Here is a 19571-nt window from a genome sequence, read left to right as displayed (position 1 = left end):
GTTGTGTTTAAGCAATGTTTTCCACACAGAAAATTTTACAACAGCTTGTCACTGGGGTAGTAGCCTTAAAAGGAGAACTTTGCACCTTATCGACCTCTAAAAAGCACATATCAGAGTGGTAAAATAAACCCTTAAGGTACTACTATGAACCTTTTATTATACCAAGAAGTCCCTTTGAGGGTGATTTGTACTCTTTGGGTGACTCTGTTGTACCCCTAAAGGTACAGTTTTTGCACTATTTTTCTAAGAGTGCACAAATATAACCAGCTACACTAAGAGTTTAGTCTCCTCCCAAGATCTGGCACATGAATAATAAAGTTTGACTCAAGACACCGTGTGGTTGAGGCAGCTGAAAATGGCTCATCACCTGTTGTAGTCACAGCTGTCTCAAAACACTGCTAGCGAACCTTTGGTTTATGTGGGCAATTGAACTCACTTGCATAAAAACTGCAAGGCAACCTATAGAAGAATACATTGGGATTGGTAAAACTTGCAGACTCACAGGTCTCCTCAGATCTTTTTGTGACAGCTGACGTCTAGGCTGGCCATTACATTGGGATCTCCTTCTTCACAACTAGCATTGAGGGATGACAGAGGCAGTGGGGGTGGACAAGAGCGGGAGGGTTATATTTAGAACGGCAGGATTAAATAACAGCCCCTTCACTCTGGGAATCTTTTCAGCACTCTCTCCTTTTCCAGCCCGGCCGGTGTGGCGAGCAGACCTGCAGCCACCTTCTCCCCTTTTTCTTCTGTAGTCCATTAATTCCCATCTTGAAACGCAACAGCATGGATCCTAAAGCCATAAAGGAGGAGCTTCGGCTGTTCCAGAGCACTTTGCTTCAGGATGGACTGAAAGAACTTCTGAATGAGAACAAGTTTGTGGACTGCACTTTGAAAATCGGTGACCGCTGCTTTCCCTGCCACCGCCTGATCATGGCCGCCTGTAGTCCTTACTTCAGAGAACTCTTCTTCTCCGAGGATGGCAAGGAGAAGGAAAGCAGCAAAGAAGTAGTTCTGGATGACGTTGATCCCAATATCATGGATATGATCATCCAGTATCTGTATTCCGCTGAGATCGATTTGACGGACGACAACGTTCAGGAGATCTTTGCAGTGGCGAACCGTTTCCAGATTCCCTCAGTGTTTACAGTATGTGTCAACTATCTCCAGAAGAAATTGTCGCTGTCTAATTGTCTCGCCGTCTTCAGGCTCGGCCTGGTCCTTGGCGTTCCCAGACTCGCCATAGCGGCACGCGATTTCATCGCTGACCGCTTTGAAACCGTAGCGGCTGAGGAGGAGTTCCTTCAGCTGGCACCTCATGAGCTCTTGGCCCTGATTGGTGGAGATACGCTTAACGTGGAGAAGGAGGAAGTCGTGTTTGAGTCGGTGATGAAGTGGGTGCGCAGTGACAAGGCCAAGCGCGCCAAGAATCTGGGCGAAGCATTCGAGTGCATCCGCTTCCGCCTTCTTCCGGAGAAGTACTTCCGGGAGAAAGTCGAGACCGATGACATCATCAAGGCAGATCCAGAACTCTTGAAGAAGCTGCAAGTCATCAAAGAAGCCTTCGGTGGAAAACTCCCAGAGAAAAAACCCAAAGAGAAGAAGGAAGGAGAGGTGAACGGAGTGGCCGGAGCAGAGGAGGAAGAGGAGCTGCTGCCGGGTTACTTGAACGATAATCTTAGAATAGGGATGTATGGACGAGACCTGATCCTCATGATCAATGACACGGCTGCTGTGGCATACGACGTGGCCGAGAATGAGTGTTTTCTGGCTGCCATAGCAGAGCAGGTGCCGAAGAACCATGTGAGTCTCTGCACCAAGAAGAACCAGCTCTTTATCATTGGTGGCCTGTTTGTCGATGAAGAGAGCAAGGAGTCTCCTCTGCAGTGCTACTTCTACCAGGTACAAAATAACTTTAAAAACTAGATGCTGGTGTGATGGTAACCACACTAGGTTTCTTAAACTACCTTTACCAAAATGGTCTTCACCAAGATAATCACGCTGGTCCACTTGCTAGACCAGGATCAGCATGGAAATCCATATTTTTGGTCTTTTCATGGGACTTTAAAATAAAATAACTTTAATCTGCAAACTTTAATCAATTCCCTAGATACTTCACAGGTTAAAGTTATCTTCAATCATCTATTTAGAGTATCTGAATTGAGCTTCTTTTATGGTAATGGCAACACTTTACAATACATTTCAATTTGATAACATGAACTAACAATGATCAGTACTTTTAAAGCATTTAGGTTAATTTTATATTCAGCATATACTGATGCATTATAATTATTTAAAGTAGTATAAATTAACATGAATGATTATGAAGAAATATGAATTAACTGTGCATATCAAGTTCATTTTATTTGTATAGTGCTTTCCACATGGTTTAAAAGCAGTTTTACAGAATACTGAGATGTTAATAACATTTTAATGTCTTCATACCTTATGCATTTAGCAGATTAAAGCTGGGTGATAATATAGTTCAACCTTCCAGACAATATAAGAGATCTAGCTGATTTGCTATGTACTTTAGTATATATTTCCCTGCGCAAGTATACTGCATGTATGCAGATATATCCAACTTTACTTAAAAAGCAGGGCGATAATGTAGAAACATTTTGTGACAATAAAACTTAAACTATGTATATGTAAACAATATAAGCCTATATTTATAAATGAACATGAACCTAGATAAACAAATTCTGTAAAAATAGTTGTTTGTTGTTAGTTTAGGATATCTACTCAAATGTTAATGAGATTCAAGATTTTTATTCGTCATATACACAATTATATAGAGCATATATAACCAGCAATGAAATGTACCATAGATGTACCATACTGTAAAGTATTAGGGAACTTATTTGTCATTTTAAAACTATTCTATCTTATCCAGCTGGACACTATTGCTGCTGATTGGAGGGCAATGCCACCGATGCCCAGCCCTCGATGCCTGTTCAGTATGGGTGAATGTGAAAACCTGCTGTTTGCCATCGCTGGCAAAGACCTGCAGACCAACGAGTCCCTCGACTCCGTCATATGTTATGACACTGAGTATGAATTCAAAAGCTTTGCCTGTCCAGCTGCTGATTCTGCTCTTCACACTTGACTGCTGGCTTGGATCCGTGGCTTCAATAGTATTTTTATGTAATTGCAGAAAGATGAAATGGCACGAGACCAAGAAACTTCCTCTGCGTATTCACGGCCATTCAGTTGTCTCACATAACAACCAGGTGTACTGCATTGGAGGAAAAACAGATGACAAGTAAGTGTGTGTGTGTGTGTGTGTGTGTGTGTGTGTGTGTGTGTGTGTGTGTGTGTGTGTGTGTGTGTGTGTGTGTGTGTGTAACTGAGATCAGTGGTGCTCAGGAACATATGGTGTAGTTTGCAGCTGTCTGTGATCAATTAAAGTTCCTCAAAAATCCTCTGTACCATGTGACATTTAAAGGGCTCTTACCATAAGGAACCAATGGTGTATTCATCTTTTCATATAAAACAGCTTGATGAAACTTCCTCTTCAGTCCTAAAATGCATTTATTGACATAGAGCTGCTTAGTTAATACTATTACTAAACACCAAAATAACTAGTAAAAAGTAAAGGAAACCTGCCCAACTGTGCACTGTTCCTGTCTGTGTGTAGCACCTACAGCTCTGCATGTTTGAAACGAGTGGCTTAAGTTTATCTTGATATAAATAACTAATAATAGAAAATTATACAATTATACATTCTATATGTACCTAAATATGAAGAACAGCCCCTTTAAAAGTCAGAAAGTCAGATTGAGCTGAAGCACAAGTTACTACTGTTTAAAGAAAGATTACAAAGCACTATTTTTATTTAATTAATGTGAACCAATGGATTTTTCACAATAACTCCAAGAATGTGCTTTAAGAATGTACTGTACATAAGGTCAGTTTTCATTTCATATTCAAAGTCGACATCATTTGGTGCACTGTAAATTATTTGATTTAAAAAATCTGAAAGTAAATAAATCTCTCTTTTCTCTCTCACAGCAAAGCTATCAATAAAATGTTCGTGTACAACCACAAGCAGTCAGAATGGCGAGAACTGGCTGCTATGAAGACACCAAGAGCGATGTTTGGGGCCGTAGTTCATAAAGGAAAAATCATTGTAACTGGGGGAGTGAATGAGGAAGGACTCACAGCTTTATCTGAAGTCTACGATTTTGGCACAAACAAGTATGATTTCTCACCAGTGTTATTTATATATTATTAAAGTATTTATAAACTATTTTGAACCGGTTTTATCTATATAGTTGAATTAAGTTATTTAGTTACATTTTTAGTGTTTTTAATTTGCTTTTGTCATTATTATTTTAAATATTTCTATTTAGTTTCCATTTATTTATTTTTTTTCAATTTCAGTAATTTTAGTACTTTAGTTTTTATTTATTTTTATTTCACTTTTACTTTCAGTAATTTTAGTACTTTAACTTATTTTATTTCACATATTCCATAGCAACATTTTTATTTTTGTTTTCTTAAGTTTTTCATTTAATATTTTATTTAATATTTTATTTTATTTCAGCTTTATTTCAATTAATGAAAATTTGTAATAGTTTCCGATTTAGCTAACAATAACAACTAATAAACAAAATAGATACTATGCAATTTACAGGTTTGCTTGTGATATGAAATGATAATATTGTATCTGTACCATTATAGATGTTGTCTTCCTGTGCTTAACCTTTTTTTTGTCATCTCTTCGCATGTAAAAATGAAATATGTGTATTGTATTTTATTAATATGATTTGCTCTTAGGTGGGACACATTCACAGAGTTCCCTCAGGAGCGCAGCTCGGTGAATCTCGTGAGCAGTGGAGGAAACCTCTTTGCAATTGGTGGCTTTGCTATTGTAGAGCTGGAGGACAAAAACATCGGGCCCTCTGAGATCACTGACATTTGGCAGTAAGTCATCCTGATTCTGAGTCGAGCTGGACCTGAAAGGACAAAAAGAGTTCAATTAATTAGTCAGGTTCCAAGAAAGAGTTCAGTAATAGAACTGTATGTCAGTTTATGTATTGACCTGTTTTCTTTCACAGGTATGAAGAAGACAAAAAGACATGGAGCGGCATGCTGAGAGAGATGCGCTACGCTTCCGGCTCTTCCTGCGTTGGCATGCGTCTGAATGCTGCCAGGATGCCCAAGCTCTAAATCAAACCAATTTTTTAAAGTGTGACCCCCCTGTGGTCATGTGACCTTTGACCTCAGCACACAGCTGTCTGTGGTCATATATATATATATATATATAGTCTAAACTGATAAGCCAATGGAACTAATCATTTTTCATTAAAGTGTGAAAAAAGCTTTCGGGTTCCCTAAAGTATTTTTTTCTTTTACATTTTAGACAAACACAGTTAATGTGAAATGTGTGTGTGTGTGTGTGTGTGTGTGTGTGTGTGAGTGTGTGTGTGTGTGTGTGTGTGTGTGAACAGACACCCTGACAGATTGACAGAACCATGTAAGCAAGAACATGCATTTCTGTATTGTTATACTGTAATAAAAATAAACTCTCAAAAATACTTAAAAAGACTAGGTTACTGTATGTATGTGAATTTTTTTTTTTTTTTTTTTTTTTGTAAAATAAACCATTTTAAACCATATTAACTTGTTGCATTTTTAGCATACAGTTTTCTCTGTTGATTGCAAAAACAAAAAATAAAATACAATTATTTTGGCCATGACTGGCTAATTACATTAATTTAATTGCAACATATTAGTATTATTTATTGATATGTATGTATATATATATATATATATATATATATATATATATATATATATATATATATATATATATATATATATATATAATACTAATATGTTGCAGTTAAATCAATGTCAGTCCTAGCCTAAACACTGTATATATACTTTTTTCCCAAGTTTACCTATCACAGTATCTCCATACACCCAGTGGTAACATTTCTTTAATAAATACATCACTATGATATTGTTTCTATAACCTTTATTAAATTAATAAAATCTATACAATATACATTCATATTTATTTCTAAATGTTCCTAAGAAAATATCAATATCAAATATAGCAAATGTAAAATATATTTAATAAAATATTTTTTATTTTTATTTTTTTTTTTGCTGCTTGTGTTTCTTAGCTTGGAGCCAGTGCTTCACAAGATTTCTCCAATGCAGGACTGAAAGTCTTTCTTTCAGTAACGAGGTCTCTTCTGGTCTGTATTTCTGTTTAGAGGAGATCTTGAGTGGGAATGATTCTCTCTCACATCCCGACGCCTCTTTGATGAGGATTCTGGGATGGGTGACCGGGATCGACCTGTGGTTTGGACGTAAAGATGTGGTTCCATTCCTAAAATGATTCACCTCCTGTGTGAGAAAGAATCATGAAATAGTTCTGAAATGAAGACGCAGAAGATGAACTACAAGAAGAAACAGGGCTTAAGGTCTTACTTGACGCAAAACAGTGTTTGCGGTCAAAGCATCAGGAGAAACATCTGACTGTCTGCAGGTTGGACAAAGGTGTCCGTCAGACTCCAGCAAACATGTTCTGATACCTGACACCAAAAGATTGTCAGAAACAGCCTGTTTGTTTCTGACTGATGTTTGAACAGATACTCACATTCATCACAGGAGCTGGTGCTGCAGCAGGGAATCATCACAGCATCAGTCAGCAGATCCTTACAGATCCGACACAGCAGCGCGGCGGGGACTGGATCGGATGAGGATGAGGATGGGGATGAAGGCTCATTCTGGGGTGAGAAGGGCGGCTTCTCTTTCTTCACAATCGCATAGGCCTCACTGAACAGATCAAACACGACATGATTCAAACACAAGACTTTAACAAACACTAGAACCTGCAAGTACAGTAAACTCACGCATCCATAACGGGAATGACGTATTTCCCACTGCTGTCCATCATGACTCCCTTTCTGTCAGGATCATCCACCTCCACCAGGAAACTACGAGGAATCCCTGCGCATTTCTGTATGCGTTTACGAGGAGCAAAACTGTTGTCCTGTGAATTCATGAGTGACATTCAAACTCTGAGCAAACACACAGACTAATGGGGAAAGAGCTCGGGTTCCCAGCAGCTGTGATCTCTGAAAGCCCAGTTACCCAAGTGCTCGGGCAGTTTTTAATGTGATGTCCAGGAATCCCACAGCGGAAACAGATGTAGTTTGGTGGAAGCAGTCCGAGCAGCTTCATCGCATCACTGATGAATGTCAGAACCGTGAGCATCTCTCGTATTTCACAGATTCAGACACTGTCGATGTCTGAACACTCACCTGCTGGAATAATAGCACAGACTGGACTGGTACATCACAGCTTTGAGTTTGTCCTCCTCTGATGCATTTGCCTCGGCCAGATTCTCAGTCTGTTTCACAGGCATTTGCACGTTTTAATGTTCAGCACTGAGACACTCAAACCACCCTGAAGAAGCTGCTTGTGTGTTTGTCATTGTGGGATTTCTGCTCACTTTTAAGTGTTTTAAACAACTTCACTGTACACTGTTTTGTCTTCATTATGACACTTCAAATGCAAACACTGAAGTTCATTACAGTGCAGCAGAGTGTATTTCTCTTTGATTTCAGTACCTTCAGAAGCTGATCCAGTGAAACTGGTGAAGAATCACCAACCTGCTGCAGAAACAAACATGAACACAAGAGGAGTTTTACCTCTGTGACGAGACACAAGGCTATTTAGGACAATAGTGAGGTCAGTCAGTCTAGAGATTTGAGTTTGAAGACTGGAAACATGATTGAGACACACAGAGACATGAACGAGATGCTTGTCTACAGAAACCCAATCAGAATGAACACGCAGGGCCTTGATCGTCAGGGAATTAATCATAGTTTTATTGTATAACGATGCAGTAATTATACAGCAAATGCGGTTATTCATACAGAAAATGTAAGGTAAAATTATACAATAGCGCATATAGAATGAAGATATTATTTAAAACTGTTCTGTGGAATTGGGCTTACCTTCGATTCGCAACAAGCAAACAGCTTTTTCTGACAGTTTGATCAAAAACTGTGTAACATTATAAAACATAACAAACGTGTTTATCTGTGATACACTGGAGGAGCCAGTCGCCGATGCTCCACATGTTAGAGTACAAAAATAACCGAGGGAACCAAATATTTGATGAAGAACCTTTCCAAAGAGAGTTATTATACCTCAAGACCAATGCAAACCCTTTTCTACATACTGTTTGTGAAGATCCACGTGATGCTTCAGGCTGACGACTGCAAAACCAAACAGCAGAGAGATCAAATGACTAAAACACCAGTGACACTTGATTGTTCATATTACATCTAAATGAAAGTTGCGTTCACGTCACGTGACGTACATGACAAATCTTTTGTTTGTGGACTTCAGCCCAACAGCAGGGATTCGTCTGATGATGACTGACGTGTTGTTGGGAACGAGTGCTTCATCATCAGTGTATTCTGACAGCAAAAACACCAATAAGACCATGTTTCACTCACACTAACAGTACCATAGTATTCTTTGAGTGCCATTTAATACATCAAAATATTACTATGACCCCATCACTGTCATTACAGCAGTAGATTCATAAATGTTGCTTTTTATTGAACATAAAAGCATTAGTTTATAAAGTCTGATCATGCATCAAATGTTTATTTAGTGTGATCTGGAGCTGATCTCACCTTCATTGGTCTGCGCGCTGCTGATCTGCAGGTCACAGAGCTTCAGTCTCTCGCGCCTCATGATTTGCCGTTTTAACTCTGTCACAGTGATCTGAAGGCCTTCAAACAGGACCGTGTCGTGAGTGAGTTTACTTCGAAACTTATAATGAACACAAGGCATGTCGACACGGTTCTTGTGTTCAGATTTCACTGCACACGATAAACTTGATCTAAACGATCACAGTCGCTAAAGGAAAAGCCGGTCAGTTTATTAACTCGCGAGATGCTGATGAGAGTGAAGAAAAAAAAACAGACCGTTGCCATGGATACTGATGGAGCGCGTCGTCATGACGCACCTGAACGCTGAAAAAAAAAATTCCATCAATACTTTAAATCTGCGGAATTTCTACGTTTTTCATATGTTTATTTTCGTTAAATACTATACGTTTATGTGTTTATTGGATTTTTGCAAGCTATGGTAATTTTGGTTTAGATCAGGACTTTACTTGTTTTGCGGTGAGACGGGGAACAAACTGCAGTGACCTTGAAATTTAGGAAATCGTAGGTTGATCTCCACTGTATATGATGAACTGATCTGCATAATGAAACTCAAACGAAGCTGAACTCCAAATCCCATTTGATCTCTGACCGCTTTAAGTTTCCGTAGTCTCTGATTCAGGCGGTTTATGTTTTATCCAGAATGCACCGCGGGCGCCATCTTCACAGACCTGCGCGCGCAGCGAGGACTCGAGAACGACAGTCGATCGATGTTGTTAATGTTTTCTTCGTTTTGGTAGCATTGGTTTAACTTGACTCAAACATGTAAGTTATACTCCCTGTCAGAGACATAAAAATTACTTTTCAGTATGATTTGTACAAAGGGAAAAACGAAACGGAAATCTCAACGTAATTCACTCATGTAGCACGTTAGCATGCTAGTCATTCAATCTTTAAAAGGCAAAACGCTGCGATTTTATCGCATTTCTTAAAGCTAATTCGATAAATATGCAGTTTAAACAAATACGGATACTCAAGGTGTGCTGCTGTTGATGATTTAACGTGTGTTTTTAGCACAAGCTGAGTGTTTTTAGCACACGGAGAACACAAGCAGCAGCACGGAAATAAACATCTGATTCTCGTTTATTCTAACGCTGTTTAAAACCTCAAAGATAACATAAGAACAAGTCGAATATACTTATGAGACGTGTTCATGGCTGTAATCTGCTGAAAGTGAAAGTGCTGACTCTGATATTGACGCTCAATTAGAATAACGTTAGGCAAGAAAATAACTCAAACAATAATTGACATGGAGGAGAACTTAATACATGAGTAATATGAAGTACTGATATTCTCTATGGAGTATCTATCCGAGTCTGTCATAATGCACAAGCAAATCTAAAGGCTTTGCCAGTCATGGAGTCTGTTAGTTTGTGTAATAGTGTAGTTACACACTAGTTAAGCAGGTTTGTGATGGTGTGTTGAGTCTGTGAGCACAGATGTGTTGCTGTAATAGTGCTGCTTGTGTTCTGTGCTTGCAGTGCGATGGGGGTGAAGGCGCAGCGTCCTCGCTGCTTCTTTGACATTGGCATCAGTAATGTGCCAGGTGAGACTCTATATGCACAGCTGCTCTTCAGGACCTGAAAGTGTGGGATGTGTTTCCCTGTATGATCATTCTCTCCTGGGTTTCCTTTCTGCAGCGGGACGAGTGGTCGTGGAGCTTTTCTCGGAGGCGTGTCCCAAGACATGTGAAAACTTCCGCTGCCTGTGCACAGGTATTTATAGATCGACATCTCTATCTATTTATATTTTTTATTAGTTTATTTAAAATTACTTAAGGGTTAATTAAATTAGTTCTTTTTAGTCAGAGGAGCCTTAATTTCAACAATACAGCTAATTAGATTCAAAACGCTTAATGCAGTGTTTGTGTTTATGCATTGTGGGGTTTTTCGTCCATCCTGTCTCCAGGGGAGAAAGGAATTGGCAAGACTACCCAGAAACCCTTGCACTACAAAGGAAGTCTGTTTCACAGGATAGTGAAGGACTTTATGATACAAGGAGGAGACTTCAGTGAAGGTAATTCCGACTTTTGCTGTTTTTTATTATGTATATATCCTATAAGCGTTGACATTTGACAGAATGTTTGCCTTAACAGGAAATGGCAGAGGTGGTGAATCTATATATGGAGGTTTCTTTGAAGGTGAGTGTCCTTTTTTTCCATTTAATAAGCATGTGCATATTAATAAAATATTGCAGTGATGTCCAATTTGTAAGTCGTTTTGTTGAGATGACTCTTCATTGACCAAGTTCATAAATCACTGACTTTAAAGGTCAACATGAAACAGTCAGTGTTATTTTTTAGACACATTTATTGTTTTTATTTATATTTTTGAATTAGCTTATATTGATTCAATTTTAAGTTTTGTGCTTTTATCAATTTTATAAGTTTTTCGTTTTTCAATTTCTATGTAGCTTTTGTATTAGTAATTTTAGAACTTGAATATTTCTAAGTATTTTTTTTTTCTTTTTAGGTTTTTAATTTTTTATTCCATTTAATTTTGAGTGTCTTTAAGCACTTTTTAATCGTTTTAGTTACCAATAAGAACACTGATTTCAATATTCTGTCATTTTTTATTTTTATTTTGTGTCTAGATGAGAGCTTCTCAATGAAACATACCAAAGATTTCCTGCTGTCGATGGCAAACAGAGGGAAGGACACCAATGGCTCACAGTTCTTTATGTGAGTCCTGCATACGTGCTTCTTTACAGGGTTACAGCTTTATCATTTTATACAACTTTGTTGTTGTGAAACCCTGTATCTGACCTGTAAGTCATGCTTTTTACAGTCATTTAACCGTTTAATATGTTACCGTAGACATTTCCATACCCTGTTCATATGGTATTAATTTTATTTGTGCAGATCTTAAAAAGTCTTAAATTTGAGCCTAATAATCCTGCAGATACCCTGCTTTAGGGGGCGTCACTACTGACCCGTTGGATAGTGGATTGTACCATTCTCTTTGAAAGTGGACAATGATCTGCAACTATCATTTTCTTTTTTTGCAGCCTTGATGCAGAATAAATGTTAATGTCCTCAGTGCATTGGTTTGGTCTTGAACCAGTTATGAACTGCAAGTGATTTTGACTCTTGATTGATTTATGGTGTGCATTAATCACTGTTTTTGTGTTCGTTAGATGTATATTTACATTCTACCTCACTGTTTTGTGTCCCTGACCATAGAACTACAAAACCAACTCCTCACTTGGACGGGTAAGTGTGCAGCACAATGTAATGCACCAACTAGTAATTTTTGATAAACAAACTCCTAGGTAACATAAACATCTTCTGCAGTGTTTAACAGGTTTTGTTGCTTTTTTCCCCAGAATTCATGTGGTGTTTGGTCAGGTGATCTCCGGGCAGGAGGTGATCCGGATGATCGAGAGTCAGAAGACGGATGCCAGCAGCCGACCCTACGCCGAGGTCAAAGTGCTCAACTGTGGGGAACTTGTTCCAAAATCTAAAGGTGATATTGCAGATTTTCTTTTCTCATGTTCAAGGCTGGAAATGTTTAGATGTTTTACAATATTAGCTTTACCTTTATTTTTATTGCGTACTTGTGTAGAAATATGCTTCCTTATGACACCATGAAATCAGTTTTATTTTTTTCCAAATTATTATAATTTCCCCCCCCCAGTTTAAATACATTTTCTGGATTCTGTTTGTTTTTTCTGTTATAATTCTTCTGGATTTGTTTTAATGGTTAAGTAAAATTTTAGCAATCAAGAAGCATGTCTAATTAAATAAAATCATTAAGCTAAGACACTTTAACAACAACAACAAACAATATGTATACTTATTTATATTTATATTTATATATATATATATATATATATATATATATATATATATATATATATATACACACACACACAATCATAATTTATTCAAATTTATTATCAAAAACAGTGATACTCAAATGAAAGCATAAAACATTGTGGCATCAAGTTTTATTCATTTTGTAGTGACTTCTACACACACAACTAAAGCATTCAGAGCCACTGTCACTTAATTACGAATGAACAAATTAACTTCTTTAATAAGTGGGTACAATCAAGGCACATCAATTGTGATAAAATTTACTTGTGTTATTTGCGACTATCCTAAAAATAGACTTGACGCTAATAATTACTGCAGAATGATCCTATAAATTTTTATTAATAAAAATTATGATTGGCAGTGCAAAAAAAGCATCTGAAAGAGATCACACTTTAATTTAATCTTGTAATTTAATCATTTTTTTTATGAAAGTGTTTTAAAGTATTGCTTCAACTTCTGTCATCCAGCAAAGAAAGAAAAGAAGAAGCATCAGTCATCCAGCGAGAGTGACGATGACTCCTCCTCAGACAGCTCCACGGACTCCGAGGAATCAGAGAAGGAAAAGAAACGACGCAAGAAACATAAGAAGGAACACAAGAAAAAGAAAGAACAGAAACACAAGAAGAAAGACAAGAAAGGGTACAGTCACCTTTTACACATTTATGATGTGAATCTTTCACCTTGCAACAACACTTTTATAAAATGCTTGAAAATTTGAAGTATTTACTTTCCACGTGTGTTGAGCACATCATTACTAAAAGCTCAACGCAGTACTAAAATTATTGATTTTGCCAGCCAATAATGTTCATTATTGCTGAAAGTAAACTTTAATGTATTCTGGGATGTATCTTCATTTATCTTTGTCTAGTTTTACTCATGGTTTTTAAGGATAAGGGCATCTGCCTAATTTGACTAGATTAGTGACTTCGCACCAGAATTCTGTAGAGTTTGTTTTTGATGCACAACCTGTGACGAGCAAAACAGGATTTGAAAAAAATGTACATACACTACATATCCACGATAATTCTATAGTTAATTTCATTTTATTATTTGCACTTAGTGCTGTTTTTGCTTTCTGTCCACAACTTCTTAAGAAGCGTGTGAGATTTTTAACATGTCTTTTTCTGTAGGTCTGATGAGGAAGAGGCTGATCCCCAATCCATGTCGACCATTCGCCCAGAGGAAGTCCCGCCCATTCCAGAAAACCGCTTCCTAATGAGGCGAAGCCCCCAGAAGGCCAAAGAAGAGGAGCAGGGGAAAGAAAAGCAGAGGGAGGACTCTGGGAAAGACAGACAAAGAGAAAGAGAGAGGGAAAGGGACAGGTAGGATGTGATTGTTTAATGCTTCATTCAGTAATGTTGTGGAGGATCATTTGTTGTACAGACACGGATGAAATGTTTATGTTGTGTTATTTTATTATTTTCATTTCCAGTTCGTAACTTGTAAATTCTATTCCAGACCCATGGCGAACTCACGGCCAAACCGCACGAGACTGGTGATGACCAGGTCAGGGCGCAGAATTAAAGGAAGAGGACCGAGGGTGAGAGAATAAATGATTTGCTTTAATGTTAATACAACCAAAATGTTTGGGGTCGGTGAGATTTCTGAAAGATGTTTATTCTGCTTAGCAAGCCTGCATTTATTTGATTTAAAAAAAAAAAAAAGTTAAAACAGTAATATTTTTAAATTTTAACCATTTTTTTTATTTTTTTAAATGCATATTAACATTTCATTTATTTCTGTGATCAAAGCTGAATTTTCAGCATCATTACTCCAGTCTTCAGTGTCACATGATCTTCAGAAATCATTCTAATGTGCTGATTGCTGCTCGAGAAACATTTCTGATTATTATCAATGTTGAAAAAAAGTTGTGCTGCTTCATATTTTTGTGTGAAAACTGCAACTTATGCAGTTTGTTTTTTTCATTTTTTTTCTTTTTTCAGAATTCTTTGATTTAATAGAAAGTTCAAAAGAATAGCATTTTTTTTAATGTCTTTACTGTTACTTTTGGTCAATTTCACACATCATTGCTGAATTATAAATTGTTTTTAGTGAAAGAAATGAAAACTCATTTTTATTATTTATTTTTTACTTTCTGTAGCGCTACCGGACACCATCTAGATCTCGCTCGCGGTCATGGGATCGGTTTCGCCGCAGTGAGACGCCTCCACACTGGAGGCAGGAAATGCAAAGGACACAGAAAGCTAAAGCCAACCCAGCCGCCACCCAGGAACGATGGATCAAAGGGGACAAGTATGTCCAATTTTACAGCGCATGCAAATATTGCATCTAGGATTCGTGAAATGAGAAGATAAACTTGATTTGTTCACTCAAAAGTGAAATTGTTTACTTGCCCTTGTGCTGTTCCAAAACATTACTTGCACTCAAGTGTAATCTATATTATGTAATTTATGTATTCTTACTTGAAAATAAATCTTTCATGTTTTTTCTTTTTTTTCAGAGGAGATATGTCAGTGTTAAAGACAGAAGCCACTGAGCCAGCCAGCGAGAACAAAACCGCAGGACAAGAAGAAGCAAAAAAGAACTCTGAACGAGAAAAGAGAGATGCAAAGCGGGACAAATCACGCAGTCCCTCCAGAGGAAGAGATCGGAAGAGGGACAAACATCGCTCCAAAAGCAGAGATAGGGACGCACGGAAAAAGACAGATGAGGATGCAGAAAAGAAGAAAGCTCGCAGCCGGAGCAAGAGCAAAGAAAAGAAGAGAGAGAAGGAAAAGCACAGCAAAACGGATGACAAGCGTTCAAGCAGCAAAGACAGGAAAGAGAAAGATGCCAAAGAGCGAGAGAAGGAGGGCAAACAAAAAGACAGAAGCAAAGAAAGGACCAAACAACATTCAGAAGGGAATGATAAGGAAAAGTTGAAGGAGGTGGAAAAGAAGAAGAATGGAGAGCAGCGACGTGACCGATCTAGAAGCAGAGAAAAGGGTCGCGATGCATCGTGGAGGTCCAGGTCCAGAGGACGCGACAAGCGTGGCCAATCACGCGACAGAGGCCGTGACAGACGCCACAGCAGCAGTCAAGACCGAAGGTCATCTCGCCGGTCGAGAAGCAGAGAGCGAGACAGACGAGACCGCGGGAGAGACGCAGAAGACAGAAACAAGAGGAAGAGTGCAGAGGAGTCAAAGAGCAAAGAGAGCAGAGGAAGAGACAGGAGCTCCAAAGAACGATCCTCCCAGAGACCGAGAAGCAGAGAGCGAGATGATCGACAGAGCGGCAGGAAGAGGAAAGAAAAGAGTGACAGCGGAAGCAGCGATTCTGAGAGCGATGCTGATAAACAGAAGAAAAGAAGAAGCGAGAGTCCGAAATCTAAAGAGAGAGCGAAGGACAAATCTAAAAGTCCGAGCAAAGATGTGAAGAAAAAGGACTCCTCTTCCAGTGACAGCGACTGAGAGACTGCATGTACATTTATTTGTTTTCTCTTTCCCCATCAATGACTTGCTGTACAATGATGGATACAGAGACATGTTTTAGTCATCGTGTGAACCAGACATGCCCTTCTGAACGCCTGGAATATATATATATATTTTTTTTAATGGCTGATATCAGTTGCATCCTAATTTGTTTAAGTTGAATCAGTTATATTTGTCCGGCTTTTATCAGACATTTGATTTCATTTTCTTGCCCATATCCGACATAAACGTTTAGTGAAAATGGTCGCTTAATTGCTTTTCTGTCTGATCTGAGCTGTTTTTTAAAAGGGGTTAGCTGGGGACATGTTTGAGTACCTTGAAGTTTTGTAAGGGCTTTATGTTTGTAAAGAGATGGCAGTGTTAGGTTCTGTTGAATTTGACAAATAAAAATTGATACTGAACCTGTGAACGTCACTTTCAGTGGTCCTGCTGATTGAAACCTCTTCCTAATATCTTTTTTGGTTGCATTTAGGAATTAAGGATGTAGCATACGTGGGTAGAGATTTTTGTCATTTATTTGTTTTGGCTGATTTTTGATTACACATTTTAACTATTTTTAGATTTAGGTATTTTAACATTTAAACGGGGTTCCCACAGGTCCTTGTAAGTTTGTGAATCTGAGAAAAAAAAAAAAAAATTCAAGGCTCTGGAAAGTTTTTGAAAATAAACATACATTGATACAGGTCCTTGAAAGTACTTTGAATTTATTTTGTGCAAGAAGTTTTCTGGAAAAATTTCCACTAATGTTATTTCGCCAACACTTTGTGGCCTATGCGTACTAGCTTGCTTGATTTACATACGTTAAGTGTTTCCCACGTGAGGTACTTGGTGTTGTACATTGCCATGACGTTAGAGTGACCATATTTCCTCTCTTTCCCGGACATGTCCTCTTTTTGAATCGCCCAAAATGACAGGGATTCGGCTTTTACTTTCTACAGTCACCAATGATTGTGTGAGTTTGTATTAGACCACTGCAAGGGACTGTTTTCTTAATCCCGATCTCACTGAATTTCTGACCATTATTGTCCTTTCCCGTGATTTTTGTTTGCAGTCCCGCCCGCTCCAGCAAACATTCTAATATTGCATAATTTTTGCACATCAGGGAGCATCTATCAATACACAGAGTATTTCAATCTCTTTTGAATGGGCGCTCACTGTTCACTTTCACTTCTGTTTACACAATCATGCAGGCTCAGTGCAAAGTAAGATCAGATATTTGTCAATAAACTCAGGATCTGTTGAGCAGCAAATCCTCCAGCATGGTCTCTCAGCCGTCTCTCTCTCCTCAACCCGTGATCAGTCAAATCTGACTCCTGCAGCTCGTGTTGAATGCAGGGTTGCAAAGTCTGCGTTTTTTTTCCTATGCCTACTTTTAAGCGGTTAATGGGTTGATTTTCCCCGTGGGTTAAAGGTTTGAAATGTTGCTTAAATTATATTTGACTGAAATGCTTGTATTGAAACATTTTGCATTCTTCCTATGATAAAACTGTTCTAGATGTTAAGTTTTGTGAAGGAGGGCCACTGGTAGGAAGCTTTTTAGCTGTGTTAATGATCAATATGCATAACAGTAACTGTAAAATATTTATTTTAGGTAAGGAAATTACATTTTCAGTTTTTATATTTGGGATATGGTCATTGCACTATTTTGGGCACTACTTTAACCACCAACCAACCACACCCCAGCCCCCTGCCCATTCCACACCCACTGTCCACTTTTTGGAAAACTAAAATATGGTCACCCTACAAGACGTTTATGCGTGCACAAAACTACTATGATGGTACCTCAACGTTTCACAGACACACCTTGAAATTAATGTTGAATTGCTTTTCTTGTTAAGATAATGTCAACCCATGAGATAAGAAAAACTTAAAAGCATATATATGTTAAAACTTCTGGTTACATGAGCCTAAGCTCTTTGCAATAAAGTCAATGCAAAAGTTAATATCATTTTAGAATACAATATAGGATGTACAGAATATTCTTCAGTTTTATGCAAAACAGAAATACAACAGATAGAATATCAGATCTCTGTCATGGGCAAAAATAAATGCAAGAAAATTGCATAGTTGTGTTTGACACATGAAAACTGTAACAATGTATCTTACAAGATAACACGATGTAACCTCGCTCTCACTTGAAATGTGTCCCCACATCAAGTCCTTGAACTGGAGGGTATTGGACCTGGAAAGTCCTTGAAAGATCCTTGAATTTGAAGTTAATCAAGGTGTGGGAACCTTGATTACAGTTAACCTTTAAAAGCATTAATAATTTAATAACACATTAAATGTAATCTTTATTGAATATAAAGTGAATTCTTTTAGACCTTTCATTTCAGTTCTACCATTGTGTGTTAATAGCATTCCTATATATTTCATGCACTGGTCAATTGTGAGATTGAGGTATTTTGCTTCCATAACTTTTATTTAAGATTTTTGGAAAGAAAACATCCGAAATACAAATTGAATGATTTGCATCTGTAGATTTAAATTACAAATGATATCTTTAAAAGATCTTCTCTATTTTTTTTTTCTTTTCCTCAACACTGAACCACAGTTCTCCACCTCAGCAGCACTTGCAACAACTTCAGAGTTTTATTTCTATCTATACTCTAAAGGTTTTTACAGAAGGGTTTGTTCATACATCATTTGCCTAATTTGTAATAACATTTTATACCTAAAAATTTTTTTTTTTTTTAAATTATATGCTGTGATAGAAATGGGTCTCCAAAATCCTCAATGTGAAAACCTTCAATATGTCAACGAAATGAAAGGAGACATTGGAACCTGGCTTTATCCAATTTTCAGATTCTCTGTTTTCTTCTGGAAATGTACGAATATTTGCATAAATATTTCCATATTTAAACGTAATTAGGACTGCTACAAACTGTATTTTTGATAATCAGTCTTACGATAATTACAACAATTATTTGACTAATCGTCAGTTACTTAAGCAATTAATCGGTAGGCTTTGTTCCATTATTCTGCTTTTACAATTAGTTAAAATACAGAGTTACACATATTCTAACTAATTAATAAAACAAGGTAATAATGTCAGCTTACTATTGTACAATTTAACAAATAAAAAATAAATCTAAAAAAAAAAACAAATAGAAAAACATTAGCTTGCTCTATTCTTTTTCTATTCTATGTTTTCTTTTTATCTAATATAAATTTTAAAAACAGACTTGTTATAGCACATTGCTCTCATATTTGGCACAGAGAATGAGATGACAAAGACTTTCTCAATCACCATTTAATGAACTCTATGAAGAAGTAACTGACTGAATGAATGAATGATGCATCATTCTGCATAACATCTCCTTTTGTAAGTCATGTATGGTTCAAAATAAAGTGCAAAGACATTTTATTTTCGATAAACTATTTTCTTATAGTGTTATAGTAATCAAAACATTTTTTTTTTACTTTTAACTTTTTTTTTAATAAAAACTTCTTATATAACTAAAAAAACCAATAACTAGACAATCCCGTTCTCATTCGGAATAAACTGATTCACTTTTTTGAATGAATGATTTTTTGGAAACAGAAAGCAAGGAACCAAGTGCTTACGATTCGAGTGGCCAATCGGAGCGTCGCAAGACGTTTGAGTGACGTGTG

General features: G+C 37.4%; 3 protein-coding genes across 4 annotated transcripts; 2 read left to right on the top strand and 1 right to left on the bottom strand.

Annotated features, from left to right (window-relative positions):
• The first annotated feature begins 676 nt into the window (after positions 1-676).
• LOC109054250 (kelch-like protein 41b) lies at positions 677-5557 on the top strand. The gene is made up of 6 exons (XM_042757524.1): positions 677-1902; positions 2897-3054; positions 3158-3265; positions 4015-4200; positions 4783-4929; positions 5064-5557. Exons 1-6 carry the CDS (start codon positions 787-789, stop codon positions 5173-5175), a joined length of 1827 nt encoding a protein of 608 aa, XP_042613458.1. The 5' UTR covers positions 677-786; the 3' UTR covers positions 5176-5557.
• A 548-nt stretch (positions 5558-6105) lies between these two features.
• Positions 6106-8956, bottom strand: LOC109054248 (E3 ubiquitin-protein ligase RBBP6-like). The gene is made up of 10 exons (XM_042759166.1): positions 8673-8956; positions 8351-8450; positions 8210-8246; positions 7593-7634; positions 7284-7372; positions 7114-7210; positions 6873-7012; positions 6617-6795; positions 6448-6551; positions 6106-6363 (listed from the first exon to the last, which is right to left on the bottom strand). The coding sequence occupies exons 1-10, from the start codon at positions 8830-8832 to the stop codon at positions 6106-6108; spliced, it is 1206 nt and encodes a 401-aa protein (XP_042615100.1). The 5' UTR covers positions 8833-8956.
• A 379-nt stretch (positions 8957-9335) lies between these two features.
• On the top strand, positions 9336-16370 carry LOC109048282 (peptidyl-prolyl cis-trans isomerase G-like). 2 transcript variants are annotated; one of them, XM_042757522.1, is made up of 13 exons: positions 9336-9473; positions 10190-10254; positions 10349-10423; positions 10617-10724; positions 10804-10848; positions 11301-11388; positions 11890-11919; positions 12033-12172; positions 12993-13164; positions 13656-13847; positions 13984-14065; positions 14627-14778; positions 14987-16370. In XM_042757522.1, the coding sequence occupies exons 2-13, from the start codon at positions 10194-10196 to the stop codon at positions 15933-15935; spliced, it is 2094 nt and encodes a 697-aa protein (XP_042613456.1). In that variant the 5' UTR covers positions 9336-9473; positions 10190-10193; the 3' UTR covers positions 15936-16370. The 2 variants fall into 2 exon arrangements, with proteins under 2 accessions (XP_042613456.1, XP_042613457.1); XM_042757523.1 differs by lacking the exons at positions 9336-9473; positions 10190-10254; positions 10349-10423 and having other exon boundaries at positions 10627-10724; positions 11844-11919.
• Positions 16371-19571: the final 3201 nt, after the last annotated feature.

The sequence above is a fragment of the Cyprinus carpio genome, chromosome A6 (assembly GCF_018340385.1).
Source record: "Cyprinus carpio isolate SPL01 chromosome A6, ASM1834038v1, whole genome shotgun sequence".
Taxonomy (NCBI): Eukaryota; Metazoa; Chordata; class Actinopteri; order Cypriniformes; family Cyprinidae; genus Cyprinus; species Cyprinus carpio.
The sequence above is the reverse complement of the archived record's forward strand: the minus strand, read 5'-3'. Positions and strand labels throughout refer to the sequence as shown.